The sequence below is a fragment of the Hypanus sabinus genome, chromosome 6, assembly GCF_030144855.1.
Source record: "Hypanus sabinus isolate sHypSab1 chromosome 6, sHypSab1.hap1, whole genome shotgun sequence".
Lineage (NCBI taxonomy): Eukaryota > Metazoa > Chordata > Chondrichthyes > Myliobatiformes > Dasyatidae > Hypanus > Hypanus sabinus.
The window spans coordinates 108505155-108528356 of NC_082711.1; the positions used below are offsets into that span (position 1 = coordinate 108505155).

General features: G+C 43.7%; 1 protein-coding gene across 4 annotated transcripts; it reads right to left on the reverse strand.

Annotated features, from left to right (window-relative positions):
* Window positions 1-28: 28 nt before the first annotated feature.
* Window positions 29-22390, reverse strand: ap4b1 (adaptor related protein complex 4 subunit beta 1). Of its 4 annotated transcripts, none has more exons than XM_059972703.1 (9): window positions 22216-22390; window positions 19394-19524; window positions 12556-12703; window positions 11547-12043; window positions 4777-4860; window positions 4600-4703; window positions 2838-3045; window positions 2055-2330; window positions 29-576 (listed from the first exon to the last, which is right to left on the reverse strand). In XM_059972703.1, the coding sequence occupies exons 1-9, from the start codon at window positions 22296-22298 to the stop codon at window positions 116-118; spliced, it is 1992 nt and encodes a 663-aa protein (XP_059828686.1). In that variant the 5' UTR covers window positions 22299-22390; the 3' UTR covers window positions 29-115. The 4 variants fall into 4 exon arrangements, with proteins under 4 accessions (XP_059828686.1, XP_059828685.1, XP_059828687.1 ...); XM_059972702.1 differs by having other exon boundaries at window positions 21961-22390; XM_059972704.1 differs by having other exon boundaries at window positions 22082-22216.
* Window positions 22391-23202: the final 812 nt, after the last annotated feature.

Below are 23202 nucleotides of genomic sequence, written 5' to 3' on the forward strand. Positions count from 1 at the left end.
TTAAACAGACCAGTCTATCTGAACAGGATCCAGTTATATCTGCTGATAGAAACAATTTATTTTTATCCACCAATGTAGTTTGCGACAGCAATGGGATAACAAAAAGACTTTAATCTCAGTGAGGAGAGTGTTGCTCTTGTGTTACTAGTGAAACATCTTCAACATTTTCAGATTTGCCCAGGGTCTGCAACACCGATCTAATAACAGCAATGAAGCTGCTGAGTAACCCTTCACTACTATTCTTCTGTTTAACAGTAATTTGTAAACTCGTTCTGCTCATGTCAATTAACAGTTCTGTTAAAAATACAGATCCAGTCTCGTTTCGGGCAAACAGGTAGGCTTTCCAGGGCTGTGCTCCTGCTCGGCTGATTGCAATAGAGTGAATATGAACAATCTGAAAGGCAGCCTGGATGGTATCAGGGCATGGCTCCTTCTGCCAGTCCACAGTCACAACCTTAGCATCTTCCAGGCACGTCCAGTACTCCTCAAACTGCTCTGGTGAAAGCTGGGCACTGCTTTCCAAGCAGACAGATTCAGCATCCATGACCAACTCTTCACTGTGTTCTGGGTTTGAGTCTTTACAGGAAGGTAAACAGAATTAGTAAGTTAACATTGAGCATATCACTGGATAGAGATACACTTCTTTCCTGAAGGGAGCCTTTGCTAAAATGTCAAAAGATCCATGAGACCCCAGAACCTTAAAATAAAGACTCATTATGTGTGAAGCTCCACAGCATTTGTCAGCACAGAGTGCAACAGGAGGAGTGCTGCCGCCAGGTGTCACTGTGTCTATAGACATAGCTTTTCAACAATTAGCATTGTATAATTGATATGCAAATTCATCCTCTTCCTCAAGGTGCAATCCCAATTGAAATCACTACACAGAGAACAGGCTGTCAAATCTGGAAACATAACACTTACACAAACTGCCTCAATATATACGTAAACACAATGCATAGAGCAGTCTGTAGATGATGCTTTTAACACATTTCTACAACCTGTCCTGCGAAGCAGCATCCGCCCTGCCCAGGCATGCCTGGACAAGATAGAAAACTTCTCAGCTTACATTGTGGCAACATTTTAATTGACTTGAATTACAAATTAAAATAACAAATGTAGGTGATTTCAAACAAAATGGTGCCAATAGGGAAGTTTCAAGATCTGCAGCCCAAAATCCATAAGATACACCCAAAAGTATTCAGGAAGCAAATTCTTTGTTGTCCAAAACAATTAGATATTTGACCATACAAAATCCACATACTGGTTTATTTATCACAACAGTGAAATCAGTGCTAAACTCTTTAAACTTCACAAGTTGCAAGCTTGTGAATAAAACTAAAATTGCTTCATTTTGGTGATAGTAATAGATGAAAAAAGATATTGACTTTTATCACCGAAAGGAAACTGTTTTGGTTGTCTTCCCGTCTTAAATCTCCCAGGTAATGCAGTCTATTTATCCAGTGTAATCTGTTCTAAACTCTCCAGTGTTTGAAGATATTTACGATATCTTCAAAGTATCTTTAATAGATATTTTAAAAAGATATTTGTTGTTGCTGAGACATCATCGACTCATAGTCACCCTATGGATAGTATAGTTCTCTAGTGGGTCTTGAGGCAAGATACAGAAGTAGATTGCCAGGGTTTTGTTCCACGCAGATACTGCTGCTGCCCAGGTTAGGACCCGACCAGATTCAAAATCAAAAGCATCTGCCTTGGAGTCCAGTGCTGATGCCACTACACCACAGGCCAGTGGATAATCCCTCCTGAAAAATATCTTACAGGACTGGAGTGCTTGAAACAGATTACACTGGATGTCTAAAAGCATTGCCCAAGTGATGAATACTGGAAAACCAAAACCTTTGTAAATGGTTTTGAGCTTCAAAATGTGGAATCACAATGGGCAGTAGTCCTGCCACCAGTGATGGTATCAGCATTAGATCAATATCTGAAAGAGACAGTAGAACGAATACTCACACACATGATCCATGTCATAGTAAGGGCATGGTAAGATCATCAAGCAGTAGTATTACTGGGATTGAAGCAACAATGTTTACCTTTCTCATAGGTTATTTCTGGCATCTGTAGATTTCCAAAGGAATTTGCCTTCTGTGCCATTATACAATTCCAGTGTTCCCAACCATAGATTGGTATCAATGTGTTAAAGTCTTTTGCCCAGGCATTGATTGGCTCATTGGCTTGGCCACTGATTACACCCAAGGATGGATCTGATCTTGGCCCACAAACTATTTTCTTGACCTCTTCAACACCTTGCTGAAGTAACCGATAGTACAATAACCCACGATCACGCACAACCATATCGAGTTCTTCTTCTGCCAATAATTCAAAAAGAATATTGGTTAGTGATCTGGTTAATCATAAACCTATTAGCCTTCACATGTGATCAGTGGCTTGTCCAAAAGAGCTGACCCAAGCTATACAGACAGAACACAAATTTTAAAATCTGTGTGTGGGTGGACCATGATGGCATGGATTTCCCACCATCTGTGGATGCCATCGTCTGTCAGCTAAACCTACTCTTACACTGAGCAGGTTTCCCATTGTGAACTAAACATACAAAGCACAAGGCCTTATGAAAAAACATCCAATTAAGTGATGAGGCCTTAATGATTGCCACTCATAAGAATCCTGTGTACTCACAAGTAATTCTCTCAATCATCTTGCAAAGCTGACTATACTCACCCCTCAGACCACACAGGAAATGTGAAGAACAGTCACTGACATCAAGCATTCACAAGATCCTGTGCAGGAGTCAGCAAAGTTTCACCCCACTTGTTCCACAAACTCTAGAGCAACCCTTCCATCAGTGTGATCCATACCAATAACATGATGCAGTAGTCTGCCCAAGATGTCTTGACATTCAGCTGGCCGGGACACAAACATGCGCACCATGGCTGTCAGCAACTCCAGCTTCACGGCTGCAGAGATCTCCATTTTCACATTGTCCACAAATTCCTCCAATACGTAAGGAGCATTGGGCACGTGCTCACCGTGCACACCAAGCAGCCAGATCAGAGCCTGCTTCCCCTAGTTATTTTGGCAGGGTAAGTGGGATAAGAGTGAAAGGTGAGTTCATTAGTTTAATGTCAATTTTTCATCGCGCTCATCTTCAACAGCCAAGTAACTGTAGATCATTGGCTGTCAGCTACCGACAATAAAAGGCCTTTTCGTCATCAAAGCGATGGAGAGCTGGCAAAATCACTGCTGATTCCACCCACCCTAGCAGTCTCCTATTCAAAGTAAATTTGTTATCAAAGTACATACATGTCACCATGCATAACCCCGAGATTCATTTTTTTACGGCATACTCAATGAATCCATAGTAGAATAATAACCATAACTGATGAAACCGTAACAATGAAAGACAACAATAATTTGGATGTTTAACCAATGTGCAAAAGAAAACAAACTATCCAAATACAAAAAGAAATAATAAATATCGAGAACATGAGATGAAGAGTCCCCGAAACGAATGTGCCATGCCAATGGTTTTTGCGACTGCCTGGTTAACAAAGCCATTGAAATAAAACTAGGAGAAAGGGATTTTAATGAAGATCAAAGTATTATTTCAAGAAAGAACTAAAATTCGATTGTAAACATGGTGGGACAGTGGAAACCTGATTGGACGAGGACTAACCAATCAGGAAGGTCGACTATGGGGGTATAAGTACCACTGGACTTGAAGAAAGCTAATGGAATGCTGGCCTAAGAGGAATTGAGTATAGGAGTAAAGAGGTCCTTCTGCAGCTGTACAGGGCCCTGGTGAGACCCCACCTGGAGTATTGTGTGCAGTTTTGGTCTCCAAATTTGAGGAAGGACATTCTTGCTATTGAGGGAGTGCAGCATAGGTTCACAAGGTTAATTCCCGGAATGGCGGGACTGTCATATGTTGAAAGGTTGGAGCGACTGGGCTTGTATACACTGGAATTCAGAAGGATGAGAGGGGATCTGATTGAAACATATAAGATTATTAAGGGATTGGACACGCTGGAGGTAGGAAGCATGTTCCCGCTGATGGGCGAGTCCAAAACTAGAGGCCACAGTTTAAGAATAAGGGGTAGACCATTTAGAACTGAGATGCGGAAAAACTTTTTCACCCAGAGAGTATTGGATATGTGGATAATGCTCTGACCCAGAAGGCAGTGGAGGCCAAGTCTCTGGATGCATTCAAGAGAGAGTTAGATAGAACTCTTATAGATAGCAGGGTCAAGGGATATGGGGTGAGGGCAGGAACGGGGTACTGGAGGTGTATGATCAGCCATGATCACAGTGAATGGCGGTGCTGGCTAGAAGGGTCAAATGGCCTACTCCTGCACCTACTGTCTATTGTCTATTAACATGTCCAGGCATCATCCCTGAACAAGATGGCAGAGTTTGTCATTGAGATGTCAGTTATAATCGATGCCCGTAACTAGCTGGAAGCACAAGAAGGGTTTATTTGTGAACAAAATGCAATGACTTGCCTGGAATCAGCCAAGAGGTTGAACCTGGTCATCTCGGGTCTGCATGGCTCAGTACCATGAATTAAGGTGAACAAAGGCCATCTTATTGAATATGGCTACTTCATCCCCACCAACCTACCTCACCATCTTTGATGTATTCCTCACATCCTGGTAGTGCTTCACACACAGTCACTGTACAAGCGGGACACAGCCATACCAGGTCACGAAATGTCTGAATGACAGCTAAAAGCAGAGGGGAAGTTAGTGAGATGCTTGCAACCCTGAGCAAATGCTTAAAGCTGGCAGCATGACGTACCTGAGGTAATGTGTTCCTGCTTCAAGCCCAGCAGTTCCTTCAAAATAACCACACACTTTTCATTGTAGGTCCGTGCAATTCGTCCTGAGGAAATACAGCACAATTAAAGAACAAGTAAGGCACAGTTCATACCTTAAGCTGCACTTTCAAGAGTAGATACTCTGACATATTACTCCAATGGCATGGTAACATAGTGATGAGCACGTGTTACAGTACCAGCGACCCAGGTTCAATTCCTGCTGCTGTCGCTAAGGAGTTTGTACATTCCCCCTGTGACTGCATGGATTTCCTCACAGTGTAAAGACGTACCGGCTGGTAGGTTAATTGATCATTGTAAATTGTGCTGTGATTAGTCTAGGGTTATGTTGGAGGTTGCTGGATGGTGTGGCTCGAAGGGGTAGAAGGACCCACTCCACACTCTATCTCATTAAATAAAATAGAACACAAATTATAACACAAGACACCGTATTTTCTTTTCAGTCAGCAGAATAAAACCTAAAATATACCTACACTTTGTCAATGCTTCAGCTAGTTCCAACAGTAAACAGCTCAACTATACAGGCATGGAAAGTTCAAACTTCCAACTCAAGAGTGTCTTTGGGGATCTCTGGAAGAATCATCAATGAGTATCCACCAGCCAGTGTGGGGTAGGTTATGTTGTTGTGTTTTTTTTTAAAGGAAGAGTTTGACAGGGTAAGCTTGTTTCTACTGGTATTCAGAGAAGGTAGCAACTGAATTGCTGACAAGATCCCATGGAATCCTGGCAGGGTGAATGCAATGAAGATGCTTTCTCTAATGGGATAATCTGAAGTCAGAGACCCTGTTCCCACCATTTAAAAAATTAAATAGGTGACACCCTTTTGAGACTAAAGTTTTACTCTTAAAATTGCGAGTCTTTGGAACTTTCTCAAAGATTGGTAAAATAACTCAAATATCTACTACAGTTGCCTAAGCTGGGAGAATCAGTGTCTGAATATTTTGTCAGAAATGCAGATATGAGGCTCCAATCATATCAGCCATAACTTCACTGACAGGCAAGGCAAGCTCAGAGGACTTGTTGACCGACTCACTTTTTGGTATGTAAACATGATCAAAGCTCCCAACTCAGTGTCCACCATTGTACTCAGCACCGTAAGCTGAGTTAACAATGGTAGGATGAATGATCAGGGTCAGGAGGAATGTTTCTGTTGGTTTTTACTTCCTATTGGGATTCATACAAGTTGTGCATCCGATCTGGACCAATCACAGTCACCATCTTTACATGGTGAGAACAGTAAACACGGGGAGAAACTAAAGAAATTGGATATGGCCAACAACTTCCAGCAGTGAAGAAATGTAAGAGAGCTTTGCAGAATGGTGAGCAGTTTAATGACAGGGACGTAAGGCTGGACAAGGGTGAGTTATTGAAAAGTGCAGGGATTCACAATCTTGGGTTCATTGACAACTTGCTTAGTGGAATTGGTCCATGGCATGAGAAAGGTTGGGAAGCTCTGGGATATGCAATGTCCAAGTGTGCCTGTGCAAGAGAGCAAGACAACCAAACAGCAGTAGTGTTGGAGTTGCTAGGAAGGAATGGAGAGGACTGGGTCTGACAACCTGAACATGGGACTTAGTCTCAAACTAATCAAAATTTATAAATAGCAGCCAAGAAAAACCAATTTCATTATTTTGGAATAGGACAGGGTTCATACTTACGAGGTAAATAGTGAACCATTGTCAAGAAATATTTTATAATGCTTAGCAAATATAATAAATCCCAGATACAGTAGCAGAAATAGCACCTAGAATAATTTAATAAATAATTGGGTGCAGCAATAAGCAGAAGAGTAAATTCTTTCTCAGCTGGTAACTGGGGTGCCATGACAGTGTAGCGGTTAGCGCAATCACTTTACAGTCCAGTGGTTGTTGAGGAGTTTGAATGTTCTCCCAGTGACCTCTCGGGTTGCCTCTGGGTTCTCTGGCTTCCTTCCACATTCCAAAAGTGTACAGTTCAGGTGAGGAAGTTGAAAACTGTGGGTGCGCTCTGTTGGCATCCCCAATTATGGACTATCTCCAGCACAATCCTCACTGATTTGATTTAATGCAAACGACTTACTTCACTGTACGTTTTGATCTACCTGTGACAAGTAAAGCGAATCGTTATCTCTTTATCTTTCTCAACTGTAATTTTCTTTATGATGCTGCAGCATCTCCCCCACCCCCACCAGAACAAAGGCAAATCAAGTTCAAGTTGAAATTTGATTGTCATTCAACCATACACAAATACTCTGAATGCAGCCAAACAAAACAGCATTACTCCTGGGCCCAGAGACAACACACAGTACCAACACTCATACACAGCACAAGGCACATATAGAACATAGAATAGTACAGCACATTACAGGCCCTTCGGCCCACAATGTTGTGCAGACGCTTAAACCCTGCCTCCCATATAACACCCACCTTAAATTCCTCCATATACCTGTCTAGTAGTCTCTTAAATTTCACTAGTGTATCTGCCTCCACCACTGATTCAGGCAGTGCATTCCATGCACCAACCACTCTCTGGGTAAAAAACCTTCCTCTAATATTCCCCTTGAACTTCCCACCCCTTACCTTAAAGCCATGTCCTCTTGTATTTAACAATGGTGCCCTGGGGAAGAGGCACCGGCTGTCCACTCTTAATATCTCCTATACCTCTATCATGTCTCCTCTCATCCTCCTTCTCTCCAAAGAGTAAAGCCCTAGCTCCATTAATCTCTGATCATAATGCATACTCTCTAAACCAGGCAGCATCCTGGTAAATTCCCTCTGTACCCTTTCCAATGCTTCCACATCCTTCCATTAGTGAGGCGACGAGAACTGGACACTGTACTCCAAGTGTGGTCTAACCAGAGTTTTATAGAGCTGCACCATTACCTCGCAACTCTTAAACGTTATCCCTCAACTTCTGAATGCCAACACCCCATAAGCTTTCTTAACTACCCCATCTACCTGTAAGGCAACTTTCAGGGATCTGTGAACATGTATCCCCAGATCCCTCTGCTCCTCCACACTACCAATTATCCTGCCATTTACTTAGTACTCTGCCTTGGAGTTTGTCCTTCCAAAGTGTACCACCTCACACTTCTCTGGGTTGAACTCCATCTGCCACTTCTCAGTCCCACTTCTGCATCCTATCAATGTCTCTCTGCAATCTTCGACAATCCTCTACACTATCCACAATGCCACCAACCTTTGTGTCATCTGCAAACTTGCCAATCCACCTTTCTACCCCCACATCCAGATCGTTAATAAAAGTCATGATAAGTAGAGGTCCCAGAACCACTGTGGGACACCACTGGTCATAACCCTCCAATCCAAATGTACACCCTCCACCATGACCCTCTGCTTTCTGCAGGCAAGCAGGTTCTGAATTCACCTGGCCAAACTTCCCTGGATCCTATGCCTTCTGACTTTCTGAATCAGCCTATCATGTGGAACCTTGTCAAATGCCTTACTAAAATCCATGTACATCACATCCACTGCACTACCCTCATCTATATGCCTGGTCACCTCCTCAAAGAACTCTATCAGGCTTGGTAGACACAATCTGCCCTTCACAAAGCCATGCTGACTGTCCCTGATCAGACCATGATTCTCTAAATGCCCATTGATCCTATCTCTAAGAATCTTTTCCAACAGCATTCCCACCACAGACATAAGGCTCACTGGTCTATAATTACCCAGACAATCTCTAACACCTTTTTTGAACAAGGGGACAACATTCGCCTCCCTCCAATACTCCGGTACCATTCCTGTGGACAACGAGGACCTAAAGGCTCAGCAATCTCTTCACACCTCATGGAGCAGCCTGGGGAATATTCCGTCAGGCCCCGAGGCCTTAACTGTCCTAATGTATTTTAACAACTCCAACACCTCCTCTACCTTAATATCAACATGCTCCAGAACATCAACCTCACTGATATTGTCCTCACTGTCATCAACTTCCCTCTCATTGGTGAATACCAAAGAGCAGTATTCACTGAGGACCTCACTCACTTCCACAGCCTCCAGGCACATCTTCCCACCTTTATCTCTAATCGGTCCTACCCTCACTCCTGTCATCCTTTTGCCTTTCACATAATTGAAGAATGCCTTGGGGTTTTCCTTAACCCTACTCATCAAGGCCTTCTCATGCCCCCTTCTTGCTCTCCTCAGCCCCTTAAGCTCCTTTCTTGCCACCCTATATTCCTCAATAGACCCATCTGATCCTTGCTTCCTAAACCTCACATATGCTGCCTTCTTCCACCTGACTAGATTTTCCACCTCACTTGTCACCCATGGTTCCTTCACCCTACCATTCTTTATCTTCCTCACCGGGACAAATTTATCCCTAACATCCTGCAAGGGATCCCTAAACATCAACCATATGTCCATAATACATTTCCCTGCAAAAACATCATCCCAATTCACACCTGCAAGTTCTAGCCTTATAGTCTCATAATTTGCCCTTTCTCAATTAAAAATAATACTGTCCTCTCTGATTCTAACCTTGATAACGCTACAGGCCAGGGAGCGGTGATCACTGTCCCCCCCGATGCTCACCCACTGAGAGATCTGTGACCTGACCCAGTTTGTTACCTAATACAAGATCTAGTATAGCATTCCTCCTAGTCGGCATGTCAACATACTGTGACAGGAATCTATCCTGGACACATTTAACTAACTCTGCCCCCTCTAAACCATTGGAACTAATCAGGTGCCAATCAATATTAGGAAACTTAAAGTCACCCATGATAATAACCCTGTTATTTTGCAAAATCTTTCCAAAATCTGCCTCCCAATCTGCTCCTCGGTATCTCTGCTGCTACTAGGGGGCCTACAAAATACTCCCAATAGAGTAACTACTAGGGGGCCTACAAAATACTCCCAGTAGAGTAACTACTTCCTTCCTGTTCCTGACTTCCACCAATACTGACTCAAAAGAGGATACTGCTACATTACCCACTTTTTCTGTGGCTGTAATAGTATCCCTGACTAGTAATGCCACCCCTCCTCCCCCTTTCCCCACTCTCTATCCCTTTTAAAGCACTGAAATCCAGGAATATTGAGAATCCATTCCTGCCCTAGTGCCAGCCAAGTCTCTGTAATGGCCACTACATCATAATTCCTTGTATGTATCCAAGCTCTCAGTTCACCATTTTTGTTTCTGATGCTTCTTGCTTTGAAGTACACACACTTTAGCCCTTCTACCTTACTACCATTACACCCTTTATTCTGCTCTTTCCTCAAAGCCTCTCTATATGTTAGATCTGGCTTTACTCCATGTACTTCTTCCACTGCTCTATCGCTCCAGGTCCCACCCCCCTTGCAAATTAGTTTAAACCCTCTCGAACCATGCTAGCAAACCTATCAGTAAATTCAGCAGTCTGCAGTTGAGCACAATACAGCCTGTATTCTACTGAGTGAACACTGGAGGGCAGCACCGATGCCACCAGCACAGACACTGAACCATACAGTCTCCAGCAAACTTATGGTACACACCGACTTCGATGCCTCTCTCCTGGATTGCTACAAACAGGCGACACTGTGGCTTGACCTGTAGTCCTTGCTATGACCAAGGCCACACAGCTCCCTCAGTGTCCACCAATAAACCAGTGAACTGGACTTGCAGCATCCCATATTATCAATGTCCAACAGGGTCTTACGATCACAAGAAAAGTGACCAAGATGATCACTTGCTACTAGACTACACACCTATTTCATGCACCGATGACAACAAGCAACTCAGTGATGGGGTAGGCCTGCCGTACTTTTAAGTACATTTAAGAGATAATAACACCTTTAGTTGGCCCCTAGAAACCACTGCATTTACAGGAACTTTAATTACGTAAAGCAATAAATGAATAAAGCATCAGAAAGCAAATCAAAAGCAGATGCTGGACATTTAAAATAAAAGAAGAAAGTGCAAGAAGCAAGGGTCCCAGCCTGGGACCACAGACCTCTCAGTTAATAGCAGAAACTCTTCTGCTGGATGGAAAAATTCTGATAAAATATTTCCAAACTGAAGCATCAGCCACTTTGCTCTCCAGATGCTGCCTAATGCTGACAATACTTGGTTTTCTCTAATAAAAAGCATTTTTTTTGTATACGACACAATTTGGAGACCTTTTTAATCAAATAAACGAGAATGAACTTCACAATTTACTAAATTGACTGGTGTACAAGGACTGGAAGGACAACATCCTATGGGTAACCTGATGAGAAGAGTACAAACTGCTCAACAGCGCCACTGGCTGGACTCTTGCAGTATACACTGAAATTAGTAACTGGGCAACCACAGAAAATGAAAGTTTGTGAACACAAGACTTCTCTGGCAATTGACAAAACCTCGAGCAAAACAAGAGCACAAATATAATGCAAATTCACTGGCTGCAATGACACACTGCTGGTTATCCAGTCCCACAAATAATGGGTGTGCTTTCAGCAGAGTTATCTGTATTCCCTATCCATATGAAGTTTGTGAGAATAATTTAGGCCCGGCGCATCTGCTAAAGGAGGGGGTGAACCGGCCTCTCCTGCAATTAGTGAGGAAACTCAACTTCCTCCACCATGTCTGCTGTAGAGTAGTAGGATCATATCCCCCAAAAGATGTAGCATTGCCAGAGATAAATACAATATTATTTTTGCCATCTCTGTATAAATTAGTCACAATTAGAATACTTAATAGGCAAATATCTAATTGGGTCTGAAGGATAGCAGAGCTAATTTGAAATATGGGAACATGCAAAATAGTTTAATTTTTTCACCTATGTTTAAAATGGCCATCTGGGCCAGTTCTACAGAAACATCAGTGCAGTAGGTCTGAAACTCTTCAAGTATCTGCTGGACATTCTCATCATTTACCAGATCCCGCAAGATCTCCATCTTCTGATATTTGATGTAATTTGGTTCGGAGTATGTGCAGTAGAATTTCTTGTAGTGACCACTGAAGTGCCTGGGTAAGCTGCGGAGGATCTCCCGTGCATGACACAGGCCGAGGAAACACAGCTCGTGGCACTCAGAGGTGCAAATAGTCAACAATGGCCCTTTGATCCGTTCTAGAACATCTGTCTGTACGTTGGGAAAGTCTTCAGCAAGGAGGAGGAAAAGTTTGGTGGTTGCCATGACAACATTGGGCTGGCTGCTCTTGAGAAAACCATCGAGCACGTTCAGAACAGCAAACACTTCATCTTCAGTTCGGGGCTTATAGCGAACTAGGAATGTCAGCACTTCACTCTGACCCCAATGATCCAGGTCTTTCATTCTAAAGAGAAAAAGGAGAGTGATTTAATAAATTGATTTATTCCTCTTTCTGTCCTTCCCACAATTCTGAATGTTCTCAATTTTGCCAAAAAGAGTAAATTTGCGCCAGAGTACTATCCCAGAAATATATGCCACTATCCACCCATAAGGTACCAAAGTAGTTATTTGGCCATAGAAGCATCACGTGATGGTAATCTGGATCATAAACTTTTGCCTGGATTACACAGCCAGCCGGGATGTTTGCACCGGATGAACGTTTCAAAACATGAAAGCTGCGAAGCTTTGCTATACATCGACATCCTAATGTTTCAGTGTCATTGCCGAGGCATGAAAATGAGGATTGACAATAACCTGCCCTTCAAAATAATGAGGAGTTCAAGTCCTCATTTGTAAAATTACCATGAAGTAATTCTGAAAACTATTTCATTATCACCATTTTAACAAAGATGAAAACTATAGCAGAATTTTTAAAGGAAGAACATATTAAAAGCATGTCAATTGCACAGAACTGACCTGTTTAAAAGGTGATGTGCTATTGGTTTGTTGATGACCACACCTCCTTCACGTTTCAAGATTTCTTCCAATGCTCTCAAGCAGTTCACCATGACAATGGGGTCAGAGTCTCGCAACATTGCATACAGTTCATTTACCATTGCCCCATCTGCAGGAAGGGGATCAGAAAGGAATAAAGATACGGCCATTATGAAACAACCCCAGACCCCGCTTCTTCCAACAGTAATTAGTACTGTGAGGAGAAAGATATGGATAACCTCCCACCTCCCACAACCTATTAAATGCTCACAATGGTGTGCACTTTAAATAGCCTCTGACAACCAAGTCCAGCTCCTGCTTTTCAAGTGTGATTTGGCCACAAAGCCTGGCAGAACCATTTCTACTGACAGAAGGGGCAGAGGTCGGTTACTGGCACCTTAAGTCCAGTCACCGGGCAGACAGTGAAAAGTAGTTTCCATTTTACCAGGAAGGGGCACTCTTTCATTACTAATGAATAACAAGCCTGAATGTTAATTTAATGGGAGAGAACACAAAAAAATGACTACCATTTGACAGCAAAAATATTGTTGATTGGGCATAATGAGTCAAATTAAGGAAAGGTCAATATTGACGATAAAGCAGAAATTAACCTCACAAAATTGAATTAATTTGTGAAAGGTGTTCACAGAAACCACTTGTTGGAGCACACGATCTAAACAAACAATCACAGACTGATTTCTGTACATGCAACGAAGCAACCCTAAAGAGAGCTTAAAACTAACCATCATCATTCCGTGCCGTGTCGTATGACGTGGGTGATCATGGTCTTCACATAACCATGATTATTCTCAGCATATTCTTCTGCAGAAGTGGTTTGCCACTGCCATCTGGGCAGTGTCTTTACAAGACAGGAAACCCCAACCATTATCAATCTGTATGAACGGTATGTAAGACAAGCTTTTCACTTTGTCTGGATACATAGCAGTCAGCGGTGAGTGGGGTGCCACAGCGGTTGGTGCTGGGCCCGCAGCTGTTTACTATTTACATTGATGATTGGAAGAAGGGACTGAGCGTAGCCTAGCAACATTTGCTGATGACACTAAACTGAGTGGAAAAGCAAATTGTACAGAGGTTGTGGAGAGTCTGCAGAGGGATATAGATAGGTTAAGTAGGTGGACTAAGGTCTGACAGATAGAATACAACGTTGGTAAATGTGAGATCATCCACTTTGAAAGGAATAACAGAAAAGCAGATTATTATTTAAATGGTGAAAGGTTGCAGCATGCTGTTGTACAGAGGAACTTGGAAGTGCTTGTTCATGAATTGCAAAAAGTTGGCTTGCAGGCACAACAGGTTATTAAGAAGGCAAACGGAATGTTGGCCTTCATTGCCAGAGGGATTGAATTCAAGAGCAGGGAGGTCATGCTGCAACTATACAGGGTACTGGTGAGGCCGCACCTGGAGTACTGTGTGCAGTTCTGGTCTCCATACTTGAGGAAGGATATACTGGCTTTGGAGGCAGTGCAGAGGAGGTTCACCGGGTTGATTTCAGGAATGAAGGGGTTAACCTATGAGGAGAGATTGAATCGTCTGGGAGTATACTCTCTGGAATTCAGAAGAATGAGAGGGGATCTTATAGAAACATACAAAATTTTGAAAGGGATAGATAAGATAGTAGGGAAGTTGTTTCCATTGGTAGGTGAGACTAGAACTACATTGCCTCAAGATTTAGGATGGAGATGGGGAGAAATTGTTTTTCCCAGAGAGTGCTGAATCTGTGGAATTATCTACCCAGGGAAGCAGTTGAGGCTTCTTCACTAAATGTATTTAGGATACAGTTAGATAGATGTTTACATAATAGGGGGATTCAGGGTTATGGAGAAAAGGAAGGTAGATGGAGCTGAGTTTACGGACAGATCAGCCATGATCTTTTTGAATGGCGGGGCAGGCTCGATGGGCTGGATGGCCTACTCCTGTTCCTAGATCTTATGTTCTTATGTGACAATAACAGTTCAATACTTTCTTTACACAAGTTAATAAAACTACCTGACATTCTGCAGTGGAAACAACTGAGAAGAAAAAAAATATCTATAGATGTTATTTGTTGTGAGTTCCAGAAGATACAGGCTCCACATTACAAGTTTGAAAATAACAGCCCCTGGAAGTGATTACAATCTACCAAGGATTGGTCAGAGGAAATTTCAAAGTGGACTGATAATATTTTCAATACAGGAAGGAGGTACAGGAGCCTCAGGGCTCACACTACAAGGTTCAGGAACAGTAATTACCCCTCAACCAATTTGAACGGGGCACGACTGCAGAAATGCAAGGAGGTTGGCCAGTGAGAACAGCAGGAACAGTTTAAAAGCGAGCAGAGTTTAAAAGGTGACAGTTATTTCTTCAGTGGTTTGAACAGGGCACAACTGCACAAACGCGTGGAGGTCGGGCAGTGAGAAGAGTTTAAAAAAGACAGCTTCACAGAATAGTGGGAGACAGAGTAGGAAGGCTTTGGCTCAAAGGGGCTTCGATGATAAAGGGTCAAGGCGCGGTAAATTATCTGTTTAGAATACAGACAGAAAGTATATGTGTGAGGCCGGTTTTCTGTGCTCAGTGTCAGATGTGGGAGGTCCTGCAGACTCCCAGCCTCCCAGACAGCCACACCTGCACCAGATGCAGGGATGCAGCTCCTTAGGGGCCACATTAGGGAACTGGAAATGCAGCTCGATGACCTTCGTCTGGTCAGGGAGAGTGAGGAGGTGACAGAGAGGAGCTATAGGCAGGCAGTCAGTCCAGGGCCTCGGGAGACAGAAAAGTGGGTAAAAGTCAGGAGAGAGGGAAGGGCAGGAAGCAGATGTGAGAGACTACCCCAGTGGCTGTCCCCCTTAACAATAATTACTCCTGTTTGAGTACTGTTGGATGAGACGGACTACCTGGGGGAAGAAACAGAGGTTGCGCCTTTGGCACAAAGTCTGGCCCTGTGGCTCAGAAGGATAGGGAAAGGAAGAGGATGGCAGTAGTGATAGGGGACTGTATGGTTAGGGGATCAGACAAGCGATTCTGTGAACACAGGAAAGAAACACAGATGGTAGTTTGCCTTCCAGGTGCCAGGGTCTGGGATGTTTCTGATCACTTCCATGATATTTTGAAGTGGGAAGGAGAACAGCCAGAGGTTGTGGTACATATTGGTACCAACGACATAACTAGGAAAAGGAAGGAAGTCCTGAAAACAGACTATGGGGAGTTAGGAAGGAAGTTGAGAAGCTGGACCTCAAAGGTAGTAATTTTAGGATTACTGCCTGTGCCATGTGACAGTGAATATAGGAATAGAGTGAGGTGTAGGATAAATGTGTGACTGAGGGATTGGAGAGGGGGCGGAGATTCAGATTTCTGGATCATTAGGAACTCTTTTGGGGCAGGTGTGACTTGTACAAAAAGGACGGGTTGCACTTAATCCCAAGTGGACCAATATCCTAGCGGGCAGGTTTGTTAATGCTATTGGGGAGAGTTTAAACTAGAATTGTTAGGGGGGGTGGGAACCAAACTGAAGTGACAGAGGAAAGGGAGGTTGGCTGACAAATAGAGAAAGCTTGGAGACAGTGCAAAAGGGAGGATAGGCAGGTGATACAGAAGGGACACACTCAAACCGATAGTTTGAGATGTGTCTATTTTAATGCGAGGAGAATTATGAATAAAGCAGATGAGCTTAGAGTGTGGATCAGCACTTGGAGCTATGATGTTGTGGCCATTAGAGACTTGGATAGTGCAGGGGTAGGAATGGCTACTTTTAGTGTCAGGCTTTAGATGTTTCAGAAAGGACAGGGACGGAGGCAAAAGAGGTGGGGGTGTGGCACTGTTGATCAGAGATAGTGTCACAGCTCCAGAAAAGGAGGAAGTCATGAAAGGGTTGTCTACGGAATCTCTGTGGGTGGGAGTAAGAAATAGGAAGAAGTCAATAATTCTACTGGGTGTTTTTTTTATAGACCACTCAATAGTAACAGGGACATCGAGGAGCAGATAGGGAGACAGATTCCAGAAAGGAGTAATAATAACAGGGTTGTTGTGGTGGGAGGTTTTAATTTCCCAAATATTGATTGGTATCGCCCTAGGGTGAGGGGTTTAGATAGGGTGGAGTTTGTTAGGTGTGTTCAGGAAGGTTTCTTGACACAATATGCAGATAAGCCTACAAGAGGAGAGGCTGTACTTGATCTGTTACTGGGAAATGAACCTGGTCAAGTGTCAGGTCTCTCAATGGAAGAGCATTTTGGAGATAATGATCACAATTCTATCTCCTTTACCATAGCATTGGAGAGGGATAGGAACAGACAAGTTAGGGAAAGTTTTAATTGGACCAAGGGGAAATATGAGGCTATCAGGCAGGAACTTGGAAGCATGAATTGGAAACAGATGTTTTCAGGGCAACATACGAAAGAAATGTGGCAAATGTTCGGAGGATATTTCCATTGGGCTCTGCGTAGATACGTTCAAATGAGACAGGGAAAGCATGGTGGGGTACCAGAACCATGGTGTACAAAGGCTGTTGTAAATCTATTCAGAAGAACAGCTTACGAAAGGGTCAAAAAACTAGGTAATGATAGAGATCTAGAAGATTATAAGGCTATCAGGAAGGAGCTTAAGAATGAAATTAGGAGAGCCAGAAGGGGACACGAGAAGGCCTTGGCGGACAGGATTAAGGAAAACCCCAGGGCATTCTACAAGTATGTGAAGAGCAAGAGAATAAGATGTGTGAGAATAGCAGCAATCAAGTGTGGCAGTGGAAAAGTGTGTAAGGAACCAGAGGAGATGGCAGAGGTACTTAATGAATACTTTGTTTCAGTATTCGCTATGGAAAAGGATCTTGGTGATTGTAGGGATGATGTAGTGGATGGAAAAGCTTGAGCATGTAGATATTAAGGAAGAGGATGTGCTGGAGCTTTTGGAAATCATCAAGTTTAATAAGTCACTGGGACTGGACGAGATGTACCCAAGGCTACTGTGGGAAGTGAGGGAGGAGATTGCTGAGTCTCTGCTGATGATCTTTGCATCATCAATGAGGATGAGAGAGGTTCCGAAGGATTGCAGGGTGCAGATGTTGTTCCCTTATTCAACAAAGGGAGTAGGGATAGCCCAGGAAATTATAGATCAGTGGTTGATAAGTTGATGCAGAAGATCCTGAGAGGCAGGATTTATGAACATTTGGAGAGACATAATAAGATTAGGAATAGTCAGCATGGTTTTGACCAAGTCAGGTCGTGCCTTACAAGCCTGATTGAATTTTTTGAGGATGTGACTGAACACATTGATGAGGGTAGAGCTGTAGATGTAGTGTATATGGATTTCAGCAAGGCATTTGATAAGGTACCCCATGCAAGGCTTATAGAGAAAATAAGGACGCATGGGATCCAAGGGGACATTGCTTTGTGGATCCCGAACTGGCTTGCCCACAGAAGGTAAAGAGTGGTTGTAGTCGGGTCATATTCTGCATGGAGGCCGGTGACCAGTGGTGTGCCTCAGGGATCTGTTCTGGGACCCCAACTATTTGTGATTTTTATAAATGACCTGGATGAGGAAGGGGAGGGATGGATTAGTAAATTTGCTGATGACACTAAGATTGTGAGTGTTGTGGATAGTGTGGAAGGCTGTCAGAGGTTCAGCGGGACATTGATAGGATGAAAAACTGGGCTGACAAGTGGCAGATGGAGTTCAACCCAGATAAGTGTGAGGTGGTTCATTTTGGTAGGTCAACTATGATGGCAGAATATAGCTTTAATGGCAAGATTCTTGGCAGAGTGGAGGATCAGAGGGATCTTGGGGTCCGAGTCCATAGGACACTCAAAGCTGCTCTGCAGGTTGACTGTGTTCAAGAAGGCATACGGAGCATTGGCGTTCATCAATCGTGGGATTGGGTTTACAAGCCGAGAGGTAATGTTGCAGCTATATAATACCCTGGTCAGTCCCCATTTGAATACTGTGCTCAATACTGGTTGCCTCACTGCAGAAAGGATGTGGAAACCATAGAAAGGATGCAGAGGAGATTTACAAGGATGTTGCCTGGATTGGGGAGCATGCCTTATGAGAATAGGTTGAGTGAACTCAGACTTTTCTCCTTGGAGCGACAGAGCATGAGTGGTGACCTAATAGAGGTGTACAAGATAATGACAGGCATTGGATAGTCAGAGGCTTTTTACAAGGGTTTACAAGGCTAGCAGAAGAGGGCATAGTTTTAAGGTGGTTGGAAGTAGGACAGAGGAGATGTAGGGGTAAGTTTTTCACACAGAGAGTGGTGAGGGCATTCAACGGGCTGCTGGTGGTGGTGGTAGAGGCGGAAACAAAAGGGTCTTTTAAGAGACTCCTGGATGGGTACAGAACTTAGAAAAATAGAGGGCTATGGATAAGCCTAGTAGTTGTAAGGTAAGGATATGTTTGGCACAGCTTGGTGGGCTGAAAGGCCTCCACTGTGCTGTAGGTTTTCCATGTTTCTATGTTCTATGTTCCTAATAATCCTTTATCCTTTTTTTAACCTCTCCACCCCGATCATTAGCTCAAGGATTCGTGGACCCCAGGTTGGGAACCCCTGTTCTATCCAAATGTTCAGAAATCCCAGTGGTTTGTTATGTGACTCCTCTGGGCCCCATTTCCCATCTTCTCTTTAAACTTAACACAGTTAACTGCAAAATTGATTGTAATACGGAGTAACATTCAAAAAACAAATTAAAACTATTAATTTGAATAACAAATCTGCCAGTTCAGCATCAGAGTTCCCATATACCAGGATAATGGAGTTTCACCAAAAAGTCAACAACACAGTAAACAGTAAGAAGACATGTTGTAAAAATCAATGAAATAACATTTTTGTATTTACCAACTTCTGTGTCTCCCTGAAAATTCTGCATTTTAGCACAACCCAGGACCGCTGCCCGTCTGACATAGGATGCCTTGTCTCTCAATCCATTTAGCACAGGCTGCTGAATATATTCACTTATGCCAGGCATTCTAAACAAAACAGTTTAATTTATCAGCACAGATCCAGTGAAGACATCACTTATCCAAATGTGAACGAATGACAAACAGAACAGGTTGTAGCACCTTTCAGATTGTTCAACAGAATCCACGAATTTAACAAGTTGGTAGTGTTGTCAACGGTGATCAGCTCGATACCTGGGTTTCCCATTTCACCGCAGCTGAAATGAGCATGGTGCCACCATCAATTTCTACCTCAAACTTCACAAGGTCAGACACTGCTCAACTAAATTTCTTCGCCTATCTCAAAGCCAGTTTTCCTGCTTCCTGTGTGACAAAATGTCAACACTCACCTTGCCAGCCCTCTTCAGGGCCATTGGAGCTCAAATCCTTCCCATCCAGCAATGGCAACATCATCAAACTGACTGAGCAACCAATCACAGCTGAAGAATTCAGAGAGCAAATATGAAGGAAAAAGTCTAAGAAAATTAGTTTTCTGGTGGCTAATTAAGCTTGAAATGCTGAAATTATGGCAGGAAGACCCTTATTAATGACAACAGTGACTACCCTTAAACTACATAGGTACCCAGGTTGCTCTCACTTTCACAGTATAATGACAACTTATGATTTTGAGCATCACTGCATCATGAACTAAAAGATTGCTGCCAAACATTAAAACCAGCGTAATTATTTATATTGCATTTATCATTAGCTTGACAGAGTGTTTGAAAAACATTACACCTTAAAACTTTAAAATTAAAATATTGTTGTTCTTGGAAAGCTGCAGATTTTGTTTATAGATACTGTAAGTGATTGGAAATAAATCTCACTGCTCAGTAAAAATTGCTATGAGGAATAAACGGGGAAGGAGAAAAGACAAATTCCATTCTGAGATCTCTGTCATTCTGAGATTGAAACAATATGAATGAACTCATCGTCACAAAAATTCTACACAGAATCTGACATCACTCAATAATACAAAATGACTGTGGAGAGAAAAACCACGCCACCTTGATATAAGAGAGAGTTCTCTACTGAGACTAGTTAAAATTTAGGAAAATTGGGATTGATCACTCGAGCCGATAACTACATGAAATGGAAAACATTGTCATCCACCATTGTTATAAAAATAGAAATCGTCAACAATTCAAGACTGATTTGCTGCCAGTGTTGCATTAAAGAACTGAGAGAGCAAGACATAAACACAACAGATTCTGCTGGTGCTGGAAATCCAAAACTACACACACAAAATGCTGAAGGAACTCAGGAGGTCTGGCAGCATCTCTGCAAATGAACAGGTAATCGAAGTTTCGAGCAGAGACTCCTCTTCAGGGCTGAGAAGGAAGGGGGAAGATGCCAGTATAAAAATGTTGGGGGGGGGGGGGGGGAGAAGGTCAGAGGGACACAGCACAGAATCAGGCCATCAAATCTGCACTGATCATCACGGACTACAGATCCACTAAAAATGCAACAGCAGAATTCATAGAACTTTAATTGAACTTGAATTAGAGGCAAAATAGTTTTAAAAGGCTGGGACACCTGAAAGGAGCAAGAATACTTCTTGCTTCCTGCAGGTTTGTCCCCTACGTGACTCCCTTGTCCAATCATCCCCCGCCCCACTGATCTCCCTCCTGGCACTTACCCTTGCAAGCAGAACAAGTGCTGCACCTGCCCCACACCTCCTCCCTCACTATCATTAAGAGCCCCAAACAGTCCTTCCAGGTGAGGTGATACTTAATTTGCAAGTCTGTTGTGGATCATATACGATATCTGATGCTCCCAGTGTGACCTCGTGTATATAGATTGGCGAGACTCAACGTAGATTGGGAGACCACTTTGCCAAACACCTACGTCCACCAGAAGAAGCAGTAACTTCCAGTGGCCACCCATTTTAATTCCACTTCCTATTCCAACAAGTCAGTCCATGGCCTCCTCTACTGTCGCAATGAGGCCACACTCAGGTTGGAGGAGCAACACCTTATGTATCTGTCTCAGTAACCTCCAGCCTGATGGTATGAACATTGATTTCTCAAACTTCTGGTAATCCCCTAACTCACATCATCTCCTTACTTGCCCATCAGATCCCTCTGGTGCTCCTACCCCTTTTTCTTCTTCCATGGCCTTCTGGCCTCAATCAGGTTCCCCCTTCTCCAGCCCTTTATCTCTTTCACAGATCAACATCCCAGCTCTTTACTTCACTCCTCTCAGTTTCACCTTTCACCTTGTGTTTCTTAAACACAAAATACTCCGCAGATGCTGGGGTCAAAGCAACACTCACAACATGCTGGGGGAACTCAGCAGGTCGGGCAGCATCCGTGGAAACAAGCTGTCAACGTTTCGGACTGAAAAATAACCGGTGAAAGCGCTTATTTTAAAACAAGCATGGGATTTCAAGGTCCCGGTGCACAGGAGAATCCTCGGAACGAGACGTCCACACTTGCACAAAAGCGGGACGGGTAAGGGACAAACCTGAGACTACACATGCTCCTCAGGGCAAGTCCCCTGACCATAGGGTTGGGGTCAGTGCTGTCCTTCCGCAGTGTGTTGATGGCCAGCAGTGCCAGGTTGGGCTTCAGAGCAGCGTACGTACACATGTACAAATAGACCAGCTTCTTCTGGACGATATCCACGGCGGCGCTGGCCTTCACCATCTCCATGAAGAGAGCGGACACGTCCAGCCCCTGGGTCATGTAGCGGATCACCCGCAGCACCAGGTTCCGGTACCTCAGCTTGTCCGCCTGGATGGCGGGGTTGGACAAGGCCCGCCGGAGCTCCTTCACCGTCTCCTCCGAGCCGTAGTACGGCATGGCGGCGGCCGGGAGCTGCCGTCCCCACCTCAGACCCGCAGCAACGGACTCCGGCTGACAGACGTCCGCGTCTCGGTGCGCCCACGCCCCGCGCAAATCCCCACACTCTCATTGGTCGCCGGGGCCAATGAAGCTGACTGTGATTGGTTCCGCTGATCAAACGACGAGAAACACTAACGGGCAAGAGATTACCTGTCTTGGCGTTCCTGCACGTCTCTGCCCCTGCTGGCCATCGACGGGAAACGCTGGGGTAGGAATGCAGTGTCCCTCATCAGGGACCTCCTCCGCTCTGATCACGCACGCTTCTCGCTGCTCATCAGGGAGGAGGTAGGAATCCCACCACCAGGTTCAGGAACAGTTATTACCCCCTACCTTCAAGCTCTTGAACTGGGGTTAACTACACCCACTTGCCCATCCGTTGAGATGATCTCACTTTAAGTACTCGATGTTCTCGTTATTTAGAATATCTGAGGGATGGCTTTTCAGAACAGCTTGATGTTGAGGCCACTTGGGAATCGGCTGTGCTGGATTGGGTGCTGTGCAATGATCCGGAGGTGATAAGAGAGTTCAAGGTTAAAGAACCCTTTGGGACAAGTGATCACAATGTAATCGAGTTCACTTTGAAACTTGAGGAGAAACTAAATTCCAGTGTGTTGGTATTTCAGTGGAATGAAGGAAATTACAGTGGCATGAAAGGGAACTGGCCGGAGTTGAATGAAAGGGACACTAGCAGGAAGGGCAGCAGAGCAGCAATGGCTGGAGTTTCTGCAAAAAATGAGGGAAGTCCAAGACAGATATATTCTAAATAAGAAGAAATTTTTGAATGGAAGAAGGTGTCAGTACCTCCAGTTAAACTGTCTTTTTGTATGTTTCCCCCAGCTGTCAATCTGTAGTTTTGTATTGC